This window comes from Trichosurus vulpecula, chromosome 3, assembly GCF_011100635.1.
Source record: "Trichosurus vulpecula isolate mTriVul1 chromosome 3, mTriVul1.pri, whole genome shotgun sequence".
In the NCBI taxonomy this organism is placed as follows: domain Eukaryota; kingdom Metazoa; phylum Chordata; class Mammalia; order Diprotodontia; family Phalangeridae; genus Trichosurus; species Trichosurus vulpecula.
Window position 1 is genome coordinate 249831748 of NC_050575.1, and position 23081 is coordinate 249854828.

Here is a 23081-nt window from a genome sequence, read left to right on the forward strand (position 1 = left end):
CCTGCTCACACTGCAAGTTCCTTAGGGAACAGCACACTCACTTTGATATATCCCAGATATGGATCCTATCATAGGCTTCAAAGATACTTTTCTCAAATATTTGTGATGAAAAGATTGGAAAATGACAGCAATTTGAGAAATACTGTCTAGAAGAGCTTACAATTCACATTCTCAATTTTTACCAATACCCTTTGCATAAGATCCTATGAGTCCAGGTGGAACAGACCATATGGAATTGACATTGAGGTTATTGTGACTGTCCCCAGGAACCAAAGCAACTCTCTTCTTTGGCAGTTTCCCAAAACTCAAAAGAAGAAATCAATTTTTGTACAACCAACTCTATTTCTTGCACTTCATATTCAGCATGTTTATGGTCTTCAATTCTACAATCATAACAAATGGAAGATATGTTAGATGGATACTTCATGGAGATGTTCTTGTGTCAGACCCTTGTGCCTTCCATCCTCTTGGTCATTTACCTCTCCAAGGAGAATAGTCTGGGGCACTGTTCCCTCTCTTACGCAATCATCTCTTGGCCCCTATCCACAGCTCTGCACTGATGATTCAGTTTTCTTGCTTGGCTTACCCTCAAGAGAGAGGATTTTTGTTCAAGTAAGGATTGGACTAAATGGCAGCTGAGCTACCTTTCAGTCCTGAGACTGTGTGATTCTTTCCATTTAGCTTAATAAGCAATGCATTGTACTGGAAATATCACTACATTAGGGGTCATGAGAGCTAGATCCTAGTCCCAACTCTATAACATACAATATTAGCCATGGACCTTTAGAGATTCACTTGTCTATCCATCAATAAAATGAAGATATTCCCTGCATGTTCTTACAAGGTTTTTATGAAGATAAAATTTTTTTAACATTTTAAAGGACTTTGAAAATTAGAAAGCCCTGTACCAACAGTAAGGCTCTTATGTTGTTGTTGCTGTTGCTGTTATTGTTGTTGGTACATAATCTAATCTTATTTCATCTTGACTGCTTTTTCTCATACTATTGACCATTAAAATAAATAGTATAAGTGAATCTGATGCTGGGCTCCAGGCAGTCTAGGCATTCAAGGACATTGCTCCACTTGTCAATGCCAGCTAGGGGCCTAGCTGTAAAACCTCTGCCAACTCCTAGTTACATCTTTATGTACCCACAATTATTTCTGTGGCCCCTTTAGTACAGAACCCTTCCATACGTGCATACATAATGCTCCCTTAACAAAGTCTTTGTAAGCCTAGAGCCACCTCCATACCTTGATGAAATACAGGAAGAGCACTTCATGTTAAAAAAGTAAAGTCAGCTTTCTTAGACCTAAGCCCTTGGATACTGGCTAACCAAATCCCACTGGGACTCCAAGCCCTTGCACTTCGGCCTGGTACCTCCCTGATCTAAGCTACTCTGGACTTAAGGAGCTAAGTAGTCAAATAGAATTTATGTTTGCATATACATTTTGTAATATATTGCATATATTACATTCTTCACTAGTCCCTGAAGCTGTAAAGCTCTTTCTCCCTTGTTCATCAAAGTCTTTATCCCAATATTTTTTCCTAAATCCCGCAAAATGATTAACATGCACAGAGTAGGAAAAGTCAGCCCAGGCCAGAATGTTCACATAGCACTGCATTTTTCTTTTTTCCAGTCCTTTTCCTATGGGACCAAAGCAGAAGTGGCATATGGGATTAACTCACTGACTTCAAGTTACTTAGCTATCAGGTCTATTCAGAGAACCTACTATTTCAGGACTATAAATATAATTTTTACCCCAAATATTTGGATATAGTTAAATATTCTTTCAATAGCGGGATACCAACTAAGCAAAGAAATCAGTTTTATAAATTTCAAATTACTTGTAAGCTTTCAATTAAACAAATAATGCTTAAGAATTTATTATTTGCTAAGAACTATTCTTTAGGAATATAAACACACATACACACAAACAGTCCCTGCCCTCAGGGAGATGATATTCTCTTGCAGAAAGGTCAAGTATTATTTGTTAATGACTTAAGATTTTAAAGATTAATTTTTATAACATTAACTTTCTATTTGTTTTTCTTAGGTATTTTTCCTGAGAAAATATTCTTCTATAATTCACACATAATCTTTTATAATATTCTCTTTTTTTAGGATGAGAGTAGTTAGAGCTAGAAGGGAAATTATTGATCCTAAAGTCCAACTCTTTCATTTTACAGATGAAGAAACTGAGACCTACAGGGATAAAGTAACCTGCCTGAAATAACATACTCAGGAGGTGTCAAAAATGAGACTCAAACCCAAGTCTTCAGACCCCAAATTCAATGTTCTTTCCACTATACACTACAGTACCTTTAAAACATTCATTTCAGAGTAAAATATTTTATACATACTTAGTTACAACTTTAAATTTATAGCCCCCACCATCTTCAAGTTATCCTGATACTTATAGAAAATAAGAAGCTGTTTATATATGGATGTATGTTGATATGAAAAACTACGTATGATTTGTTGTGTTGGTTTATGGAGGGTATGACATTCTTTGCGTTCTAGATTTGTATGAGTTTTTAATGATTTTTTAAGAAACTGGCTTACTGATATAACTAATATAATATCCATCAAAGAGCTTCATATTTCTTCCTTTTTGTAGAAATGCTTTAATCATGGCATCTGGTCACTGGTTTTCTCATTTATTTCCTGATCGGATAGTTTTTAGATATGTCTATAGCTTTGAGGTAAACTATATATATTTTTCCAACCTTCCTATGTTCTGCTAAACAGGAGGATTAAACAAGCATTTTCTTAGCAAATCCAGATGGAATTGTCTGCTAGAATACAATGAGTTCCCTTAGGTAGTACTCTGCTTGTACTTGTAACAAAAGAAACTTTAATTCATGGAATACTGGAAATTGAAAATAGAGTCAATCACATAAGAATGGGCCTCATTTGGAACCTGCTCTCTTGTTTTGAAAAAATAAATTTGAGACACCAAAAGGCTCTGTGTTTCTGTTACCTTAAAAGAGAAAGATATCCTGCATTTATGGTGAGTTTGCAAGAAAGTTTTCCCAAAGACTCTACATCAAGAATGCTAAATTCAGGCTCCAGGGATACCAGCTCTATCATGATCTTTTTCAAGTTGCTTTTGTTAACAATATTTAGAAAACAGATGCACTCACTTTTTTTTTCTTTTTAAGTATTCTCTATGTACTATGTGTGAACATTTATACCTCATTGGGAATATAGAAGCAGAGAATAACACAGTCCAAGGGTGATCTTGTTTTCGACTATAGACTGAAGGCTTCATGACAATTTTGCTGACTAGTTATCTGGAGTTGATATGATTAAAATTCCATGACAAACTCATAGGCTTTAAGGCTATCTAGGGCCAAACATCTACATCAAAACAGAAAATTTCCACCAATTCAAGTATGTAAGAGAAGATATATTTACCCTACTAAATCAATTCTCATTCCAGACTCCTTTTCCCAAGCACAGTTCTCACAAAATCTAGTCTTAAGTGTTACTTCTGCCCCCTTTTTCTAGCCACTTCCATTGGTCACTTCCACAGTTGTATAGATAAGAGCAGATAACCCCTAAGTACTACTCTCCAGAGAGAACCCGTATGTAAAAATATATGTGTGTGTATATACACACATACACTACATATATATGTGTGTGTGGGTACGCGCGCGTGCGTATATACATGTGTACATTCTGCATGTTACCAGAGAAGCACTTCTTCGTCTCTTTATGCTTAAAACTATCCTAGCACTTAGCACAGTGCCTAGGACATAATGGATACTTGATAAATGTTTGTTGACTGACTGCCTGACTTAAAATTATTATCTGTGACTGCAGAATGTTGATGAATAGTTCAAGTACCAGCAGCCTTCTCTAGCAGAATCCCTTACTATATCCCTAAATACACTCCCCACATCCCTATGGCTCAGATTGCCAGTGCATTCCCCCTCAGCTACCAACAAGCTACTTTCTCTGTTTCTGAGAGCTATGAACCTTCTCATTTAGCTATGTCCTGGGAAAAGCCATCTTTCTCTTTAATTTCTGTTGCTCCAGCCCACTTCTCCCTCTAAGTCATTAGTGAAAATCATTTGTCAGCCAGGTGTTCAATGTATGAGGAATTCCTTTACTTCACTGCGAAGAATATTCAAATGGATCTGTGATCTCAATTTGGAAGTGCCTTCCAGTGGTATACGTTGCAACCCTTTCCATGCTTGTCCATTCTGCATGACTTCTATCAGTGCTATCCCAAAAGTTCAACACAGGGAATCCACCCAAGATGCTTGAGGCCTTTCTTAGTTTTTTCCTGACATCACAAGAGTATCAGCCGACCACTCTGTTCACCTGCCACCTTTTACTCTTGCCAAAAGACCAACCCATATCCTCTTCTTGTCATAGTTTTTTAATGTCATCCTTCACTCCTCTTCCAATGTCCTCATTGGTTATACATGCAGCCAGCTCACATCCACCACTCATTGGCACTTTACCCTAAATTTAATAATGATCTTTAGTTAGTGGTATTCCAGTGAGGTCCCTCTGCCATAGAGCAACAAAGCTAAAATGTTTGTATTAAAAAATGGGTCTTTGTTTTAATAGGAAGCTTGAGGTCAGTTAAAGCTTTGGAATATGCTACAAGCAATACAACTGACTCCTCATTTTCAGTTCTGAGACTAGATCATTGTCTGTCCATACCATCACTCCCAGATATGCATCATGCTGGACAAGCTCAATAGGGCATCCTTTCAAATGCATGTTGTAATCTGTGCAATATATAACCTCCATCCATTTGGTCTTGTGTGGATGGACAGAACAAACTTTTCTGAGTGATTATAGATCTGTTCCAGCTACAAAGCCTTAGGGCTTGATGTAATCAGTACAATGTCATCCACAAAAGAGATCTTATCATCCCCTGGGGATTCTTCCTCAACCTGCACTTTTCTCTATTTAGTCAATAGTCAATAAGCATTTATTAATCACCTACTATGTATCAGACACCGTACTAAGAGCTAAGTATACAAATGAGAAAAACAAAGTTTCTGCCCTCAAGAAGTTTACAATCTAATGGGGGAAGACAATATACAAAAGGAAGTTGATTTCCCCCAACACATTCATACTTTGGTGACTGTACATCACCCTATTTTATGCACTACCTGATGCTTTATTATATGGGGGTCACTGAACAGGTTTATTTCTGTTTTACATGTCCCAAGGAATCTTGAGTGATTTTGATATATGAATATGAGACACCTTGTGGTATAAGAGCCTATAAGACAGCTTTTAGTTCTACCAAATCAAATGTTTTTCATAATCAACAAAGAATAAGCACAATGGGAGCTTGAATTCTGTACATCCTTCAGTCAAATAGCATACAATGAATTAAATTGACTACATTTTAATAGGCAAGAAAAGACTTATTAGTGACATGGGAATTATTCCTGAGTCAGCTGTCTATGTACCATCTCAGCCCAATGACTTGACAGAGCTAAGATAAGAATTTGTAATTTTAAAAAAGAATAATAATAAGAAAAATATAACATACAGCTAACAAAATCAAGCCTGAATTGTTTAAAGAAGTTACTGAAATTTTTTAAATGAAAGATGAACTACAGAAATGACATTGGCACCAACTATAATAATTTCATTGAGAAGTTAAACTAAGTTAAACTAATGTGAATTAATTGCCACAATAAGGAGAGCACAAGAGTCCAGAAAACACCTTAGTTTAAAAAACATTTGAATTACTTGCCAGACAATTGATAACTTCTAATTTATTCTATCTATATATGTCTTTCTATCTGTCTACCCCTCTGCCTCCCCATGTACATACATGTGTGTATGTGTATATATATACATATATGCATACGAAGATGCATACAATATGCATATATATGTATATTGTTTGGAGCTTAAATGTTTACTGATTGACTGAACAAAGAGAGCTGACTGCCAAATGCCAAACCAGGTTAGAATGTAAACCTGTTCATAAAATCTTACAAAGAAAGGTATTGGACAATTATGGGTGATATCATCTCATTAAGCAGAGAGAAATGGTGGAAGGTAAATTCAGGTTAAAGAAACCTTGGCAAGATATCCAACCAAGCAAAGCTATCCTAAGAGCATTCATAAATGAAAATGGAAAGATTTGAGACAGAAATAAAATAGACACATCTCTCAAAAATCATTTCAACAAACTATAGCCACCCTTGGACCCTAACAGCACAGTACCTGAAATGCTTATAGAGGAGGTAGAGATGGCAACAGAGGAAATGAATACAAGAAAAAGAGACAAATTCGTCCAAGTATGCACAAAGGAGATCTATACCGGAGGTGACACAATTGTAGGGGCATTCAGGGACAAGGCATCTGAAGGAGGGGGAGATACCAAAAGCACAGAAAAAAATCTGGAACATTTTTAATGCCAAAAAAGTAATCAAAAGAATGCTGTATCAGTAACTCATAACCTCTATGCCTATTCTATGCCTACTAATCACAAGTATAGTTTCTAGTTAATGAGAAGTCTTTTCACAGCCTCAGATGATTAATATTCATAGCTAACAATAGCTAACATTTACTATGTGCCAGGCAATGTGCTTAGCATGTTACAATTATTATGTCATTCATTCCTCACAACAACCCTGGAAGGTAGGTTCTATTATTATCCCCATTTTATAGATGAGGAAACTGAGGCAAATAGAGGTTAAATGACTTGCCCAGGGTCACAGACCCTGTATATGAGGCCAGATTTGAAAGTAGGCCTCTCTGACTCGAGGCCCAGTATTCTATCCACTATGCCACTAAACTGCTATTAGAGCTTCAGCAAATATCTAATTTGCTTCAAAATTCAAATCATGCTCCACCTCCTGCATATTTCCTAATTCCTTCAGGTGCTAATTCCTCTCTGTTCCCCTTTCAAAAAATTACCTTTCATTTATTTTCTTTATTTCCAAATGTTCATATGTTCATATTGCCTCCCCTGTGAACCTCCTCATGTCTATGGCTAATAGAATGTAAGCCCCTTCATAGTATGAAATGTTTCACTTTTTTCTTTGTATTCCCAGCACCTAATATAGTACCTGGCATATAGTAAGCACTCAATAAATCTTTGATTAATCAGTTGATCGAAGGGCTAGTTCTTTGTTAAGCCTAAAATATCTGAGACAATTTTAGAGCCAAAAGAGACTTGGAAGGTTATTTAGTCCAACTTCCCGGTTTTACAGATGAGGAAATTGAGGCCCACAGAGATAAAGAGACCTGTATGAGCTCTCCCAGACAGTCTGAGGTAAGGCAAGGACTAAAGATGTTCTAACTTCCAATCCTATGCCCTTTCTAGCACATAACAATTACCTATTACCTGGTTATTTCACCTTGCTTCTACTCACTCCCCCAGGCCATTTAAGGATAATAAATATAGATAGCTCTCAGTCTCTGGCTATTAAAAAATAAAATAAAATCCTCCCACTGACTTTTGGGTCACGTGTTCTCTGCTCTCCCCAACCAATAATGCAAAATGAAATATAACATAAAATATTTCTTTCTCCTCATTTTCACAGTACCTTCAGGTCACTTCTATAGTGGCCTCCAGGTGCAACTCAGGGATTTAAGCTAAATTGCTTACCTCAGAAAATCCAGGCTTTTAGATACATTCTCTGCCTTTCTGCCATCCAGACAAGGTAACTTTCCCAGATAATCCTCTCTAGATTGTACTCTGCTTAATTTAACAAAAACAGCAACATAATGCATTTCAGCAGGTCAGTGCAGCTATGATTTCATTGGTGTGCATATGCCTATAATTCATCCTCACCTTGTCCTATGTGTTTCTGTCCAGGTATTTCTGAAAATCCTCCATATAGAAACCACCCAGCACAGTGGCAACTTTCTTCTGAATATAATATTTCAAGAATACCAGGTCAATCCTTAGAATGATATCCTAACTTGAGGCATGATTGACCCATCTCCTTTTTTAGTGAAACATACCACTGATGATATCTGCTATGGCATTTCTTGTACACAGGTTATCACTGGGAATATATTGCTCTTAGATACCCATCATGCATCTCTCTAGTGTCCTCTGAGTCACCTAACACACACACACACACACACACACACACACACACACACACACATTCAGCTACATTGAAACTAAATATAACACCTCACACTTGTTTCATGTTGCTCATCTTTTTCATAATCTAGCTATCTCCAACACCATCTTATCTACCCTAAATTTTTATTTTCTTTTGATAGGTTTCTAAATCCATCAGATATTAGCATATATAGGAGTCTACATTGAGTTTAACATTGATAAGATATCACTGTAATATGCCTACAATGCACAAATATTGGGAAAGGGTTATGCATTCAAATCCCATTAGGTTGAATTGAGGGTATCATTCTGTTGAAATGGTTAATTTCTGATCTAGTAAGACAATCATCCCTACTAGTCTGGCTCCTACTTCCCATTCCAGTAGTCTCTTTCATTACACACTTTCATACACCATTTTTTCTGGTCAAAATGGACCACTCATCACTCCATCTGGGCCTTTGTGTCATCTTGAATAGATGCTACCTCCTCTTTGTGTAGCCTTCCCTGGTGCCCATCAAAGCAATCTAGTCAACCAACAAGCATTTACTAAGCATGTTTTATGAGGCAGGAACTGTGTTAAGCTCTAGTTTCTTAAATCTCTCAGACTATTTTGTTGATGCCTTTTACACAATAATCACATTCTAATTAGTTATTGTCTGACTACCTTCATTTCCTTCTTTTAACAAGGTTACTAGATCAGTAGCTCAGGAGAATGCTACAATCATTACACACCTATATTTCAGCAAATAATAATAGTCTCTCCTGATATTCTTGCAGAGAAGATGGATAGATATGGACTAATTGACAGAAAATTTAGATAAATTCAGAACTAATTGTACTAATGGACCCCAAAAGGGATTATTAATAGATCAATGTCAAGTTAGAAGAAGGCGGGTCTCTAGTAGACCTGCCTATGAAGTATGTTCTTGATTCTGTACTATTCAACACTGTTATCAAGACAAAGGAACAAATGGCATGCCTGTTGAATTTTCAGGTGACATTAAGCAGGAGGGATAGCTAAGGATGTGGATAACAGAGATAGGATCAAAAAAATTTATAACAGGCCAGACTATGGAACTGAATTTAATAAGACTGAATTTAATAGAGATAAATTTAAGATCAAAAGGTTCAAAAGCTCGACTATAGAAGGTCATAATTGACAGATCATGGGTGGACAACAGTTCAAATGAAAAAGATATTTAGTGGTATACAAGTTAAGTATGAGTCAACAATATTATGTGGCAGCACACACACACACACACACACACACACATACACACACACACATGCCTAACATAATCTTAGGCTGCATTGAGAGGCATAGTGTTTAGGACTGGGGAGGTGTTAGCCCTATAGACCCTCTGGAATTTTGTGTTCCTTTCCGACTGCCACGTTTTAGAAATTTGTTGATAAATTCAGTTGAAGAAAGGGTTACAAACTTATGTTTCCTTCAGTGGATCTAGGAATATACAGTGAATCAACAGGGGCTTTGAGATAATAGGGTACAGAATTCATTTAAAATAAATATGAATAGAAGAACTGATTAATTATTAATTGGATAAGTATAAATCCCTGTGTTTAACAATCTAAGGGACACTAGAAACATGGAATAGTTCCTGCTCTCCAGGAGTTTATAATATAGTAGAAGAGATAAGACTGGTTAAAAAGTTAACTACAATACCAGAACCATAATCAAAGAAATTTAAGGTATTCTTCTAGGACAGGGGTGGGGAACCTGTGGCCTCTAGGCCACATGTGGCCCCCTAGATCCTCAAGTGTGGCCCTCTGACTGAATCTAAACTTCAAAGAACAAATCTCCTTAATGAAAGGATTTGTTCATAACACTTGGACTCAGTCAAAAGGCTGCACCCAAGAATGCAGGAAAACACCACCTGAAATTTGAGGTCAACATTGCAAATGTAGGAAAAATAAACAAAAACTCATTAAGCTGGGAATCATGCCATCCTAGAAATTCATTTTTCCAAAAAAAAATATTCTTTGTTTAGAACCATGCTTTCATGGTCCTATATAACCCATATTACTTGAGACACAAAATTGGAAAAGACACATTTATCTGAGAAACTAGGCCACGAATAAAACACAGAAATATTATAAAGCAGCCCCAGTGACTTCTCTGTGAGTGAATAAATTGCTGTATAGCTAGGAGACAAGCCAACAATTGTTTTTATTTTTCTCCCAAGGGATGTGGACTTATAATGCAAAACATTTCATAGTGACCCAAACTTGTTATCCTTTCAGTGGCAATCAGTATATATGGCCTAATTATAAACTCATCTATTATCTAAAAAGTAAGAACTTACACATATTTCTTAGGTTGTGTTGTTTACAGAGATCATTTGACTATGGTAACACAAAGTTCTTTCTATTAGGTTTTGAGATACACACAGTTCCATCTCCACATTCAGAAATCAAAATATGAAAGCTTTGTTTGGCAGATTCAGAAGGATTTTATGAAGAGTTTTGGTTTGTGTAATGTCCTCAATACTTAGATAGATAAATAGATAACAGCACTTACATAGCATGTTAATATTTGCAAAGTGCTTTACAAGTATTATCTCATTTTATCCCAACAGCAGTCCTGGAAAATCAATGCTATTATCACCATTTTATATATGAGGAAACAGACAGAGGTTAAGAGATGAGCTAAGGGTCACAGCTAGTAAATGTCTAAGGTGGAATTTGAACTCAAATCTTCCTGACTCTAGGTTTAGCAATTTATCCATTGCACCATTTAGATGCCTCTAGGAAGATGTTTTCTCAAATTTGCCAGACCATGTAATGCTAATTTCATGTTTATTATGATGAAAGTATATAAGTCTATAAAATTTGCAGTGTAATGGGATGAAGCTTTATATCTACTTTATATGCCTTTGGGAACATACTAAAGATGTCTATCAATAAGATCCAAGTATCAAACTCACTGTTGTCATTTATCCCAGATGAGTGAAGCTGAGATCAACGGGCAGTTTGAATCGGTGTGTGAATCAGTCTTTAGTGAAGTTGAATCTCAGGCCATGGATGCCCTAGACCTTCCTGGTTGCTTCCGAACGAGAAGTCACAGTTATCTGAGAGCCATTCAGGCTGGTTACTCCCAAGATGATGAATGTATTCCTGCAATGACATCTTCTAACATCACCTCAACTATCAGGTCAACAACAGGTAAAGGAAAAATCTTTCTGCCTTATACAATAACATCATAATATATACCAATTGTTTCCACTGGACAAGAAAAACAACCCCACCCTACACACACACACACACACACACACACACACACACACACACAGAGTACAGTCTGACTTGTTATCGCAACACCTCATCATCATTTATTATTGCATTTTCAGGAAGATTCCAGTTACTATTTTTTAAATTCTCCCCCAAAGAACTATATTGGTTTCATGTTCTCCCATAAACAATATATTAATGAGGGATGGATTTCAAAATTGTGTAAGGGTTAATCTTCGGAAGTACTTGCAGGATTGTTTCCTGACAAAAGGACCTAAATTATGGGCACTACGGTAGGTGGTTATACCTTAATTCTTAAGGTAATGCAATTTATCATAAATTTTCATGGATACCCAGAAAAGTCCAGGTATAATGGTCTATATATCCACCTGGCCCTTTCACCAGTGTCCATCAGGAATAGCTATTCTGCACTCCCCAAATCTATAAAAATTATTCATAGCTGGAGACTAATCAATCCTGGATGTAAAATCACTAATATTGGTTAGAGCTCTAAGGATTGGGTTTCATGATTCCCTCTGGTTCTAATGGAAATTTGGAAAAATTTACCGCCTAAACGAAAAATTACTGCCTAATATTTTATTACCCTTCCATTATTTATGTATCACAATGAATATACATGGTTCTGAGAGAGCCATAAAATAGACCAAGGAATACAATTTTGCCATGACAAGTTTAAAGGCTAAGAAAAAGATACAAGATGAAATCATACAGTACTGAATAAATAGGTGATATGAATACCAGAAGAACTAGTATACTAAGAGAGTGATAAAATAAGTTGGGGGGTAGATTTTAAAAAAAGAAATTGAAGGAAATGGGGATATTTTAACCAGTTGGTATTCAAGTTATAAAAGATATAATGAAAGAAGGCATATAATCAGGAGTTGTTAAAAGAGACCAAAGGAAGACCTGGAAAGGAATGTGCAATTATAACTATATATCATTGAGTTTTTCTTCTAAGTGAAACATTTTACAAAGATAAATAATACCCCATAGTATAAAAATGACCTACAGTGGAATTCCACAGAAAAATATTTCACAGCATTATCAAAAGTACTACTGGTAAATTTCTTTAAATGCCTTATACAATAAAAAAGAAAAAAAAAAAGAAGTTATGGCTCCTCTGAATTCTTCAGTGTTTTCAGTTGTGAATCCTAAGAATTATTTGTGATACTGAAAGATGGGTTTTTGATACCTATGCCATGGTTGTCTCATAAAAGCTGTATGTTTACATAATGTCATACCAGAGGCAGAGAAATCATAAATATTTTCCAAACAAATCTTTGGAGAAATGGGTGGAAAGGCAAGGCCAGGAGTTTTTTTTCAATATAAAATATTCTGTAGCCTATAGCTATGATTCTGGTAGCTTGACAGTGACAGGGTCTTAAGTTTATGGCTTATCAATCATAACTGCAAGTTCACCATAGCAAAGTCACGACACCTATCTCTTGATTTGACTTTTTGTAAAAGAAAAACTTTTATAAAGCTATTATTTTCATCAGGCAATTTCATCAATTTTGAGGTCAATGGGAGAAAAAAACTTATAAAAATTCATGCATTCCTACATTCAGAAAATATGTATTGAGTGCATACTACATGTAAAGACAAATGCACCCAATAAGTATTTTTATGGTCTTCAGAAGTACTTTGAAAATAAATCATTACATATGTTTGCAAAGGGCTTTCCGTATGTTATTGCAACTAATCTTTACAACAACCTGTAAGGTAAGTGCTATTATTATCATCATTTTACAGATGGGAAAACTAAAGGTGAAAGACAGTAAGTGACTTGCCAGGGGTACACATCCATAAATGCCTAAGGTAGGATCCAAACTCAGGTCTTCCTGACTCCATTGTCCAAACTATGCAATTTCTTGCAAGTTTTCTTTTTTTAATGGAGGATCAAAGTGGGGGTGAGGATAGAATTCCTTCCCCAACATTAAACACCCCCCAAAAAAATGAAGAGAGAACAGAAGGCAGGCCAGATGGAATCACTTTGAAAGTTCCGTGTTGAATTTGCTATGTACTTTAAAAGAAAAGCAAGCTGTACATAATAGAGATTTGCAGTATCGTATATAATCCTCTCCTTCTGTTCCGCATTGTGTATGAAAATACTCATTTTATTTGGTATTTGTCAAGTAAAGAATAAAAAAAAAAGAAATTGTAAAACAGAAACCAAAAATAATGCAATGCAATGGACTGTAATACATCTGGCTCAGAAAGGTGGTTTCCAAAGAGGAGTTTCAGAAATGTTTTGAGAAGTAGCAGCATCACTGAAATAAGTACATTGCCTTGTGGGACTATTTTGGAGTAGCAGACTCATGTGGATGAATACATTTTGACATATGTATATAATCAATCAACAAGCATTTATTAAAGGTGTACTATATTTCAAGTTCTATATTATTATAAGGGGATACAAATACAAAAATGAAACAATCCCTACTTGAAGCAAGCTTACATTCTAACAGAAGAGACAAGGAGTACATATAAAGTAGATAAATACAAGGCAGTTTGAAAGGCCAGGCATAAACACTTGTAATAATAACAGCATTTATATAACATTTAAAGATTTGCTAAGTGTTTTACAAATATTATCTTATTTCATCCTCACAACAACCTTAGAAAGCAGGTTCTATTATTAGTCCCATTTTACATAAAAGGAAACTGAAGCAGACAGAGGTTAATCGACTTGCTCAGGGTCCAAGAGTTAGTAAATGGCTAAGGCTAGATTTGAACTCATATCTTCCTGACTCCAGGTCCAATGCTCTAAATATTGCAAAAGGCTTCATGTAGAAAGTGGTGGTTGAGTTGCATCTCGAAGGAAGAGATTCTATGAAGTGGGAATGAAGAGGGAGTACATTGCAGGTTTAGGAAATAACTAGTAAAAAGACATACAAATGAAAGGTGGATTGCCATGTCTAAGCAACAGACAGTCAATTCGTCTGAATTGTAGAGTGTAGGAGGATGAAAATAACATCTAATAAAGCAGGAAAGATAAACTGGAGCTTGACTAAACAGAAGAATTCATATTTGATTCTAGAGATAATAGATAGTCCCTGGAGTTATGTTTTGTTTTTGAAGTAGGAGAGTGACATGTAAAGAACCACACTTAAGGAAAATCACTTCAGCAACAGTGTGTAGAACAGACTGGAATGAGAAGAGATTTAAGGCTAGGAGAAAAGTTTGGAAGCCATGAAAATAATATAAGCAAGAGCTGAAAAGAACCTGAAGTATCGTGTGTATACAGATAAGAGGTTGTATGTAAGAAATGTTCTGAATGGCATGATTCAGAAAACAATTCAGTATGTTGGATAAAGATAAGAAATTAAGAATTAACACTGAAGCTATGGACCTGGGTGACTAGAAGAATGGAAGAGCTGCCAACAGAAATAGGGGAGTTTAGAAGAGTAGGTTTAGGGGGAAAGATAATGAGCTCTGTTTCAGACATGTTGAATTTAAGGCATCTTTGGGACATATGATTTGAAATGCCCAACAGGCAATTGGTGACATGGAACTGAAGCTCAGGGGAAAGACTAGGGCTGGACACATACATACAAATATATGCATATATTTGTATGTATACGTGGGTCATCTACAAGAATATATATATATATATATATATATATATATATATATGTGGGTCATCTATAAGAAAATAATTAAATTTATGGGGACTGATGAGGACATTGAGAGTACAGAGAAAAAAGGGTCTAGGATTGAGCCTTGGGAAACATTCACAGTTAGGTCTCTAGATATGGATGATGGGCCAGCAGAGGAGACAGCAAAGGAGTAGAGACTGTTAGCCAATCACACTATTTTCTGCTCACATCTTATAATCATAGAATCTTTGAGTTAGAAGGGACCTCAAAGGGGATCTAGTCCTAAACAAATAATAAAGAGATTCATTAACGGTAAGTTGAAAGAGTGGAGCAATGAGAAAGGAACATATGAAAGTGAGATTCTCTATTTTTTGAAGCTTGCTTTTTTCCCCTTAGAGTATGCATTTAATGTTACTTTCAAAAATCAAGCAACAAAAATGTAAATTAGCCACTACCCATGTAGGAATTGCAGCTTTCCTTTCCTCTGAAAGTAGACATCTAGCCTCTCCTTGAAAAGTTCCATTTACAAAGAATATGATCCTTATCAAGGGAATAGCTCTGAATGTTAGGAAGAGGAAGAGGAAGAGGAGGAGGAGGGGAAACCACAGCAATAAGCAAACATTTATATAGTGCTTTTAAGTTTGCCAAATGCTTTACCTATATTATCTCATTTGATTCTCACAACCACCCTGGGAAGTAGGTGCTATTATTATTTCCATTTTAAAGCTGACAAAACTGAGGCTTAGGCAGATCTTACATTATTGCTTATATTTATATGAAACTTCTTTCTCTGTAATTTCTATTGATACCCCCATGATAAATCAGAAGAAATACAGTTCCCCTAATCAAGGAATTTTTAACCTGGCATTCATGGGCAACTCAAAGGGTCAATGGATAGATTTCAAGGAAGAGCATGTAAATTTATTTTTAATATTTTCATAACTATTTCAATGTAATTGGTTTATTTTGCAATCCTAGGTATTTTGTTTTATGCAGTTTAATAACACTATTCTGAGAAGGGGTCCATAGTTTCACCAGACTGCTTAAGGGGAGCATTATACACATAGATAAAAAAAAACTTAAGAATACTCTGATCCATGACAATTCTTCAAATATAAAAACTTCAGTCATGTATCTGCTACCAATAGTACTTCCTGTCAAACACCACTTAATCTTTTCTTCAAGTCAAATATTCCCAGTTCTTTCTAGTAGTCTTTATCTGATACTTTTCATCAAAAGACCTACTCTGATGCCTCAACATAATGCATAAATAAGCAGCCCTCAATTCTCAAGGTGAGATAAATGGAACATAAATTCTGATGGGTCCTGCCAAGATGGCTTTTTAGTACGTAGCAACAAACTACATCTATTGTCAGAGGATCAGCCTTGTTAAGTACAGAACAGCTTTCCACAATAGATGAAGGCTACAACAGTTTGACTGCTAGAACCACAGTTCTTTCACTGTGGTCACGCCTTTTTCGATACTTCACTGGATCTAAGATGTCATTAATGTGGGTACTCTCTCTTAATTCAAATTACAGTATGTCTCTTCTTTGCTATTTGGTGCAAATCTCATCCATGTATTCCTATACATTCTCTATGTTCCACTCAGAATTCTTGGGGCTTTCCTTTAGTTCCCTTGACATTGTATGGATAACCTAGGGAGCATGAGAGCTAAATGATAAGCTTATCTCCTCTTCCAGTCATACATCCCTCTAAGCATAGTCTTTATACTACTCTTCCTTTGCAATTTTTCATTGGTAGACTGAATTAGCAGCCAACTTATGCTGACTATGAACCTCTCCATTGCCTTTGTGGGTGATCCACAATTTTAATTTAACAGAATCAGACTGCTACTGCATAACAATCCACTAATATACAATGTTATTTTGCATACATAGATAAATCAAATAACATATATGAAAACATTAATGGTTTAGAAAGATTCATTAAATACTGTGTAGAATGTATTTTGTAAATATTAACAATTTGGTGTTTCATTTGTAGATTTGAAGTTTATCTTTTGGCCCAAATAAATTCCCTCATGAAGCTATTATTCTGTGTTAAATGTGGATGGTGGAGATTCAGCTGCATGTGAATCTCTCTATCCAATTTTCAAAGAGCTGAAACTTGAACAGTAGAGAGCATTTGGCAAAATGACCAAATAAAGACCAAAAATGTTTCTCCGGCCTACTGTTTCTTTCATTATACAAAAAGCTACATATTGATTAGTAGACTGCTCGTTAAATGAAGTGGTTTTGAAAACATCTAACTTTCATTTCACACATGATTTCTTTCTCATCTATGAAATGATTTATTTGATAGATTTTCTTGTCTAAATATGCAATTCCCCGGATTTTTCTAGGGAGCTAACATTATTGATACTGTGGGGAAAATGCTATAAAATTAGATTATTATGATTTTGCTACGGGTCAAGATTTTTCCCAAAATATGACAAGACTGATTTAAGGAATCATTAAAATAAGAGAACCAGCTATAAGAATCAGGACAGAGGAAACATTTATATACATTATTATTTTATTGTTTATGTTTCTAGAGTCCTTTGACTCTCCAGAGTACACAGAAATTCCCAGTTTCCAGGATAGCTACTTTGAAATCACATCAGGGAAAGCATTCTGTATTTCTGTACTATTGTACTGAAAAAGCAACATAGTGTCTAAGAACACTAGAGTAGGATTCAGAAAGAACTGGTTTCAAATGCTTCCCCAAATATTTAGTAACTGTGAATCTCTGGATGAGTCATTTAAACTTTCTTGGCCTCAGCATCCTTACTTGTAAAATGGTGATGATAATAACAGCACCCATATCACAGAGTGGTTGTAGAGATCAAATTAGGTTATACATACATACATACATACATACATACATACACACATACATACATACATACATACATACATACATATATGTATAAAGCATTTGCAATATTTGTGCTGTTGATGATGGTGACAAAGATGATGATTACTGGAGGGGTTAGTAAATGTTTTCCACCATTACAAATTTTGTTTCTCTTTCATTATTTTACTCCTTAATCTGCCCCAAATTTTTAATTAGAAAAATATGGCCATATTTCTTCTCTGTATTAATGTTCTGGAAACAAAACTGTATAATTTTACCTCTTTTTAAAGATGTCCAATTCATTGTCTAGTACAGCCTGGTAAGACTTTATTTTATTTATTTACAAAATTAATGTATGTTCCTATAATTCTTTGGTTCATTCAAGTGGATACTACACTAGAATTATTATACTTGGATTCAAAGAACCTGAGTTCCAACCCCAGTTCTGCCACTTAGTACCTGCATAACCTTGGCCAAGTAACTTAGCTTCTTCTGTCCCAGGATGTCTTATCTATAAATGAAGGTTTTTAGATTAGATTACCTCTAATTTCCCTTTTAGCTCTTTCTGTAACTCATACGTACATATCCATCTATCTATACATGTGTGCGTGTGTGCATGTTTAGATGTACAAGGGTGTATACATATATACCCACACAAATATGTGTGGGTACACACACACATATACACATAAACACATATACATACACAAATGTATATATATTTATATTTTATGTATAGTATATATTTATACACATATTTGTGCCTCTTTAAAATAAAGAAGTAATGCTGCAAATTTTTTAAATTTCAGTTTGAAAAGTGGAGATTATAATCCACAAATGTCAGTATGAGATCACCATATGTGATGAGTCTTTTAATAGAACAGTTTAGTAAATGCGCTGAAGGCATTTCAAAGTATGTAACAATATGGGCACAGTATAAAGTGGTTTGAGAAAGGAGAGGGCCATTTAGAGGCAATTAGATGGCACAGTAGATTGAGCTCTGGGCCTGAAGTCAGGAAGACCTCAATTCAAATATAGCCTCAGATATTCACAAGCTGCGTGACCCTTGGCAAGTTACTTAACCTATGTCTGCCTCAGCTTCCTCATCTGTATAATGAGGATAATAGTAGCAGGATTGTTGTGAAGATTAAATAAGGTAATATTTTAAAACTGCCTTGCTTAATAAATGCTTTCCTTCCTTATTCAGGACATTGACATTATAACTCCAATGTACTAAGAAGAACTTAAGTTATCTTGCAAACAAATATTCACTAACTAAGGAATGGAAAATTGACCACTATTCTTTGGTAGAAATGTACAACTATAATTCAATATAGTATGGAATAGTGCAGAGGTGTCAAACTTCTGTATGCAGCCTGCAAAACTTCCAAATCAGGCCCAAACCACATCAAAATGTAATTGGGAAATATTTAACAAAATACATAAAAATATAATACAACAATACAATAATACAATGTTAATTTGTGGTTTTCTAAGTCAAGATGTGGCAAAGACAGGGTCCTAGCTTTGACATGAGCAAGGCCTAAATCTGAATCCAAGTTCCTTTCCTTGTTTGCAAAATAGGTGTAACAATACCACTACCTAAATCACAGGGTTGTTGTCAAGATCACATGAAATTATTTACACAAATTATTTTGCAACCTTTAAAGTATATAATAAGTGTCAGCTACTTAGGGTTTTATGTTTGTCCTTGTGTTGTTTAATATATGATGTCATGGTCTTCTTTGAAGAATAAACACAATCTGTGAGTACCCTCTCCCCCTCCTTCTTTTTCTCCCTCTCCTTCTTCTTCTCCCTCTCTGTCTCCTTCTCCCTCTCCCTAGTCTGCCCAAAGTAAGGTACATTTCAATGGCTGAAGGCTGCTTCCTTAACTTCGGGTTCACTGACTGGATTGCTATCTCAAAAACCAAGCCTTAAACCCGATTCACTCTGGACCTCATAGATTAGACAATAGGTCCCTGCCCTCCCAGCACAGAGTGAATGTAAAGACTAAATAGTAACTGTTTCTCTCTTGGCCAGGAAACCTGAGGGTCTTCCCCTCCCAGTTTGATTTTTTTTTTTGAGTTTTGATTAAAGGAGTCATCCCTTGATTAACTTCTTAAAGAGGCCTATTCATTCACAGTGTGAAGCTGAAAAGACTTTAACCTAAAAGAGCCAGGGTCTTCCGATGCATCCCGGGCCATCTCCAGTTTTCCTGGTAAATATCAGGCCACTGGACCCAGATGACTCTGGGGGAAAAAGTGAGGGTGGTGACCTTGCACAGCCCTCCCTCACTCAAATCAAAGTCAACTGCAAGTCATGTCATCATTTCCCTGATGTCATGGTCCTCTTCAAAAATGAAGGACAAACACAACAACAATTTTTATCAATGACCTAGATAAAGGCATAGGTAGCATGCTCTTCATATCTGCTGATTACAGGACTCCAGGAAGGCTAGCCAACACAACAATCCAAGTACAAAATAGAGGGAGAATGGTTAGACAACAATTATTCAAAAAACAATCCAGGCGTTTTAGTGGACTGAAAATGTGAGTCTTATGAACATATAGAACTAGGCATATTTGGCCTAGAAAAGGGAAGATTCATGATATCTCTCTCTAAGTGTTTGAAAGGCTATCGTGTGAAAGGAAAGTATAGACTTGCTCAGTTTGACCCCAGTGGGCAAACCCAAAAGCAATGGATGAAAGTTGCAAAGAAGGAAATTTAAGCCTAATGTAAGGATAAAGTTATGTAATGTAAGCTTGATGTAAGGATAAATAATTAATGATGTCCAAAAGTTGAAAGGGCTACCTAAAAAGGCGATAGGTTCCTTATCCTTGGAAGTCTGCCTAGATGACCACATGGCAAGTATATTACAATGTGGATTCCTTTGGGGTCTGGATTTTACTAAATGGTCACTATGGTCTATTCTGACTATTAATATCATTACTATAGCTTTAAGAAATAATGTAATAATGGAGAAAGGGAGAGTTTAACTGTTATTTTGCAGTGAGTTAGCTTGTTATGGGTGACCAGAAACTGTATGAGGCACAGTAAGAACTAAGAGAACTTTTTTCTAAGAGATTGATCAAGAAAGAATCTGAAGAGTCGTTTTAAGAGAACGAAGTTGTATCAATTATTTTATGGGGAAGATATCTTGAAGAAAATTTGCCATCCTGAAAGCTATCTAATTTAATGAGAGAGACAATATACAAAAAAAGGCATGAACAAGATAAATTGTAAATTATTGATTGGAGGAAGGCACTAGAATTAAGAAAGATTGGAAAGTCTCCCTGTAGAAGTTAAAGATTTAACTAAGACTTGAAGGAAGCTAGAGAAACCTGGACACAGCTAAGAGAAGGGAGAGCATTTCAGGCATTGGGAACCACCAGTGAAAATTCTTGGCAGCGAGGAGGCACCAAGTGACTAAAATGCTGGACTCTGAGTCAAGAAGACCTAAGTTCAAATCCTGCCTGAGACATACACTTGCTGTTTGACCCTGGGCAAATCACTTAAACTCTATCTATCCAGTTTCCTCATTTGTGTAATGTGAACAATAATAGCACCTTCTGCATAGAGTTGTTATGAGGAGAAAATAAGATACTATATATAAAGCACTTTGCAAACCATGAAGTACTATATAAATGTTACTAGCTCTTGCCCAGAGCTCAGCAAAGTGCCTAGCACTTAGTAAATGTTTGTTGTTGACCGACTGATGTAAAGAACTTGATTACTGAACTACTGTTTTAATATCTGTGGACAACTCAGCACTGGCAGCCCATGGTTAAAGGTGATGCTGGCTATGTTACTTTATGTTAAATTGTTGAAATATGTTTTTGCATTATCTGGTTGCTATGTGACCTTGATGTTCATCATGGCTATTCAATTCATTCTATAATTTCTGTATATGTAAACCCCCGGAATATTTTCAGAATAAGAACTCCCATTGCAATCTCACAAGATTTCTATCCCATTATCCTGGAGCTGTTTCCTAGCATTTCACAATTAAAGTTCAATATGTTCTCCATCCCTAGCAAATAAAGGCAGATCGATTACTTTTGCCTGCTGTACTTACTACCAGTCAGCTAATACATTAGACAGAATATACCTAATAATTCTAACATGAATGTGCATTATATCTAATACTTAATAAATGGCAAGAATATTTCTGCATCCCATATGGGTTCCTCCCTGTTCATTCTGTATGCTATAGTCAACTAGAGGTAGCTAACTGGATACCTTCTGTGGTCTAGTACAAATGCCATTAGTGATACTGGATCTTCATCCAGGTCATGCCTGCTAAAGTTAGTGGCCCATGCACTCTCTCCTGGGCTCTCTTCTCCTTTCCCCCTATATTATTTCACTTGGTAATCTCATCAGCTCTCATAGTTTCAATTACTACCTCTATGCTTATGATTCTCAGATCTATTTATCCAGCCCTAACCTCTCTCCTAAATATCCAGACTCCATCTCAAACAGAGGGTCCCACAGATATCTTAAAATCAACATGCCTTAAACTGTACTCATTATCTTTCCAGAAAAAACCTCCCCTACATCCGAACTTTCCTATTACTATTGTGGGTAGTGCCATTGTCCCAGTAATTTAAACTCACAACCCAGGCATCACCCTTAACTCCTCATTCTCTCTCACCCCTCCTTCCTATATCCAATCCATTGCTAAGGCCTGCTGATCTCACCTTCCTAACATCTCTTGTATATACCCCCTTCCTTCCTCTGGCACTATTACCATCCAGGTGTAGGTCCCTATCTCCTTACACTTGGACTATTTTAAGAACCTGTTGGTTGATCTCCCTGCTTTAAGTCCTCCCCACTCTAAATAATCTCCCTAAACTGCAGATATCCATGTCACTTCCCTATTCAATAAACTGTGTTGACTTCCTATGACTTCCAGGATCAAATATAAAATCTTATTTGGCATTCAAAGCCTTTCATAAGCTGCCATCCTTCAGCCTTTCCAATCTTTTTTATCTTACTACCCTCTATACACTCTATGATCCAGTGACACTGCCTTTCTCACTGCTCCTTGCACAAAATACTTGATCTCCAAACTCTAGACCTTTTCACTAGCTGTTGCACTTGCCTGAAATATTCTCCCTCCTCATCTCTAATTTCTAGCTTCCCTGGCTTCCTTCAAGTCCCAGATAAAATTTCATCTTCTGTGAGAAGCTCTTCCTAATCTCCCTTAATACCTGTGACTTCCCATTATGTATGATCTCCAATTTACTCTGTATGTATCTTGTTTGTGCATATTTTCATGCTGTCTCC

General features: G+C 36.1%; 1 protein-coding gene across 1 annotated transcript in view; it reads left to right on the plus strand.

Moving 5' to 3' along the window:
• The window catches only part of DLGAP2 (DLG associated protein 2), a 201989-nt gene that overhangs the window by 100059 nt on the left and 78849 nt on the right, over positions 1 to 23081 (plus strand). The window contains exon 4 of the mRNA XM_036751925.1: positions 11031 to 11250. Coding sequence (XP_036607820.1) covers positions 11031 to 11250 — 220 coding nt within the window. The remainder of the gene's footprint in view (positions 1 to 11030; positions 11251 to 23081) is intronic.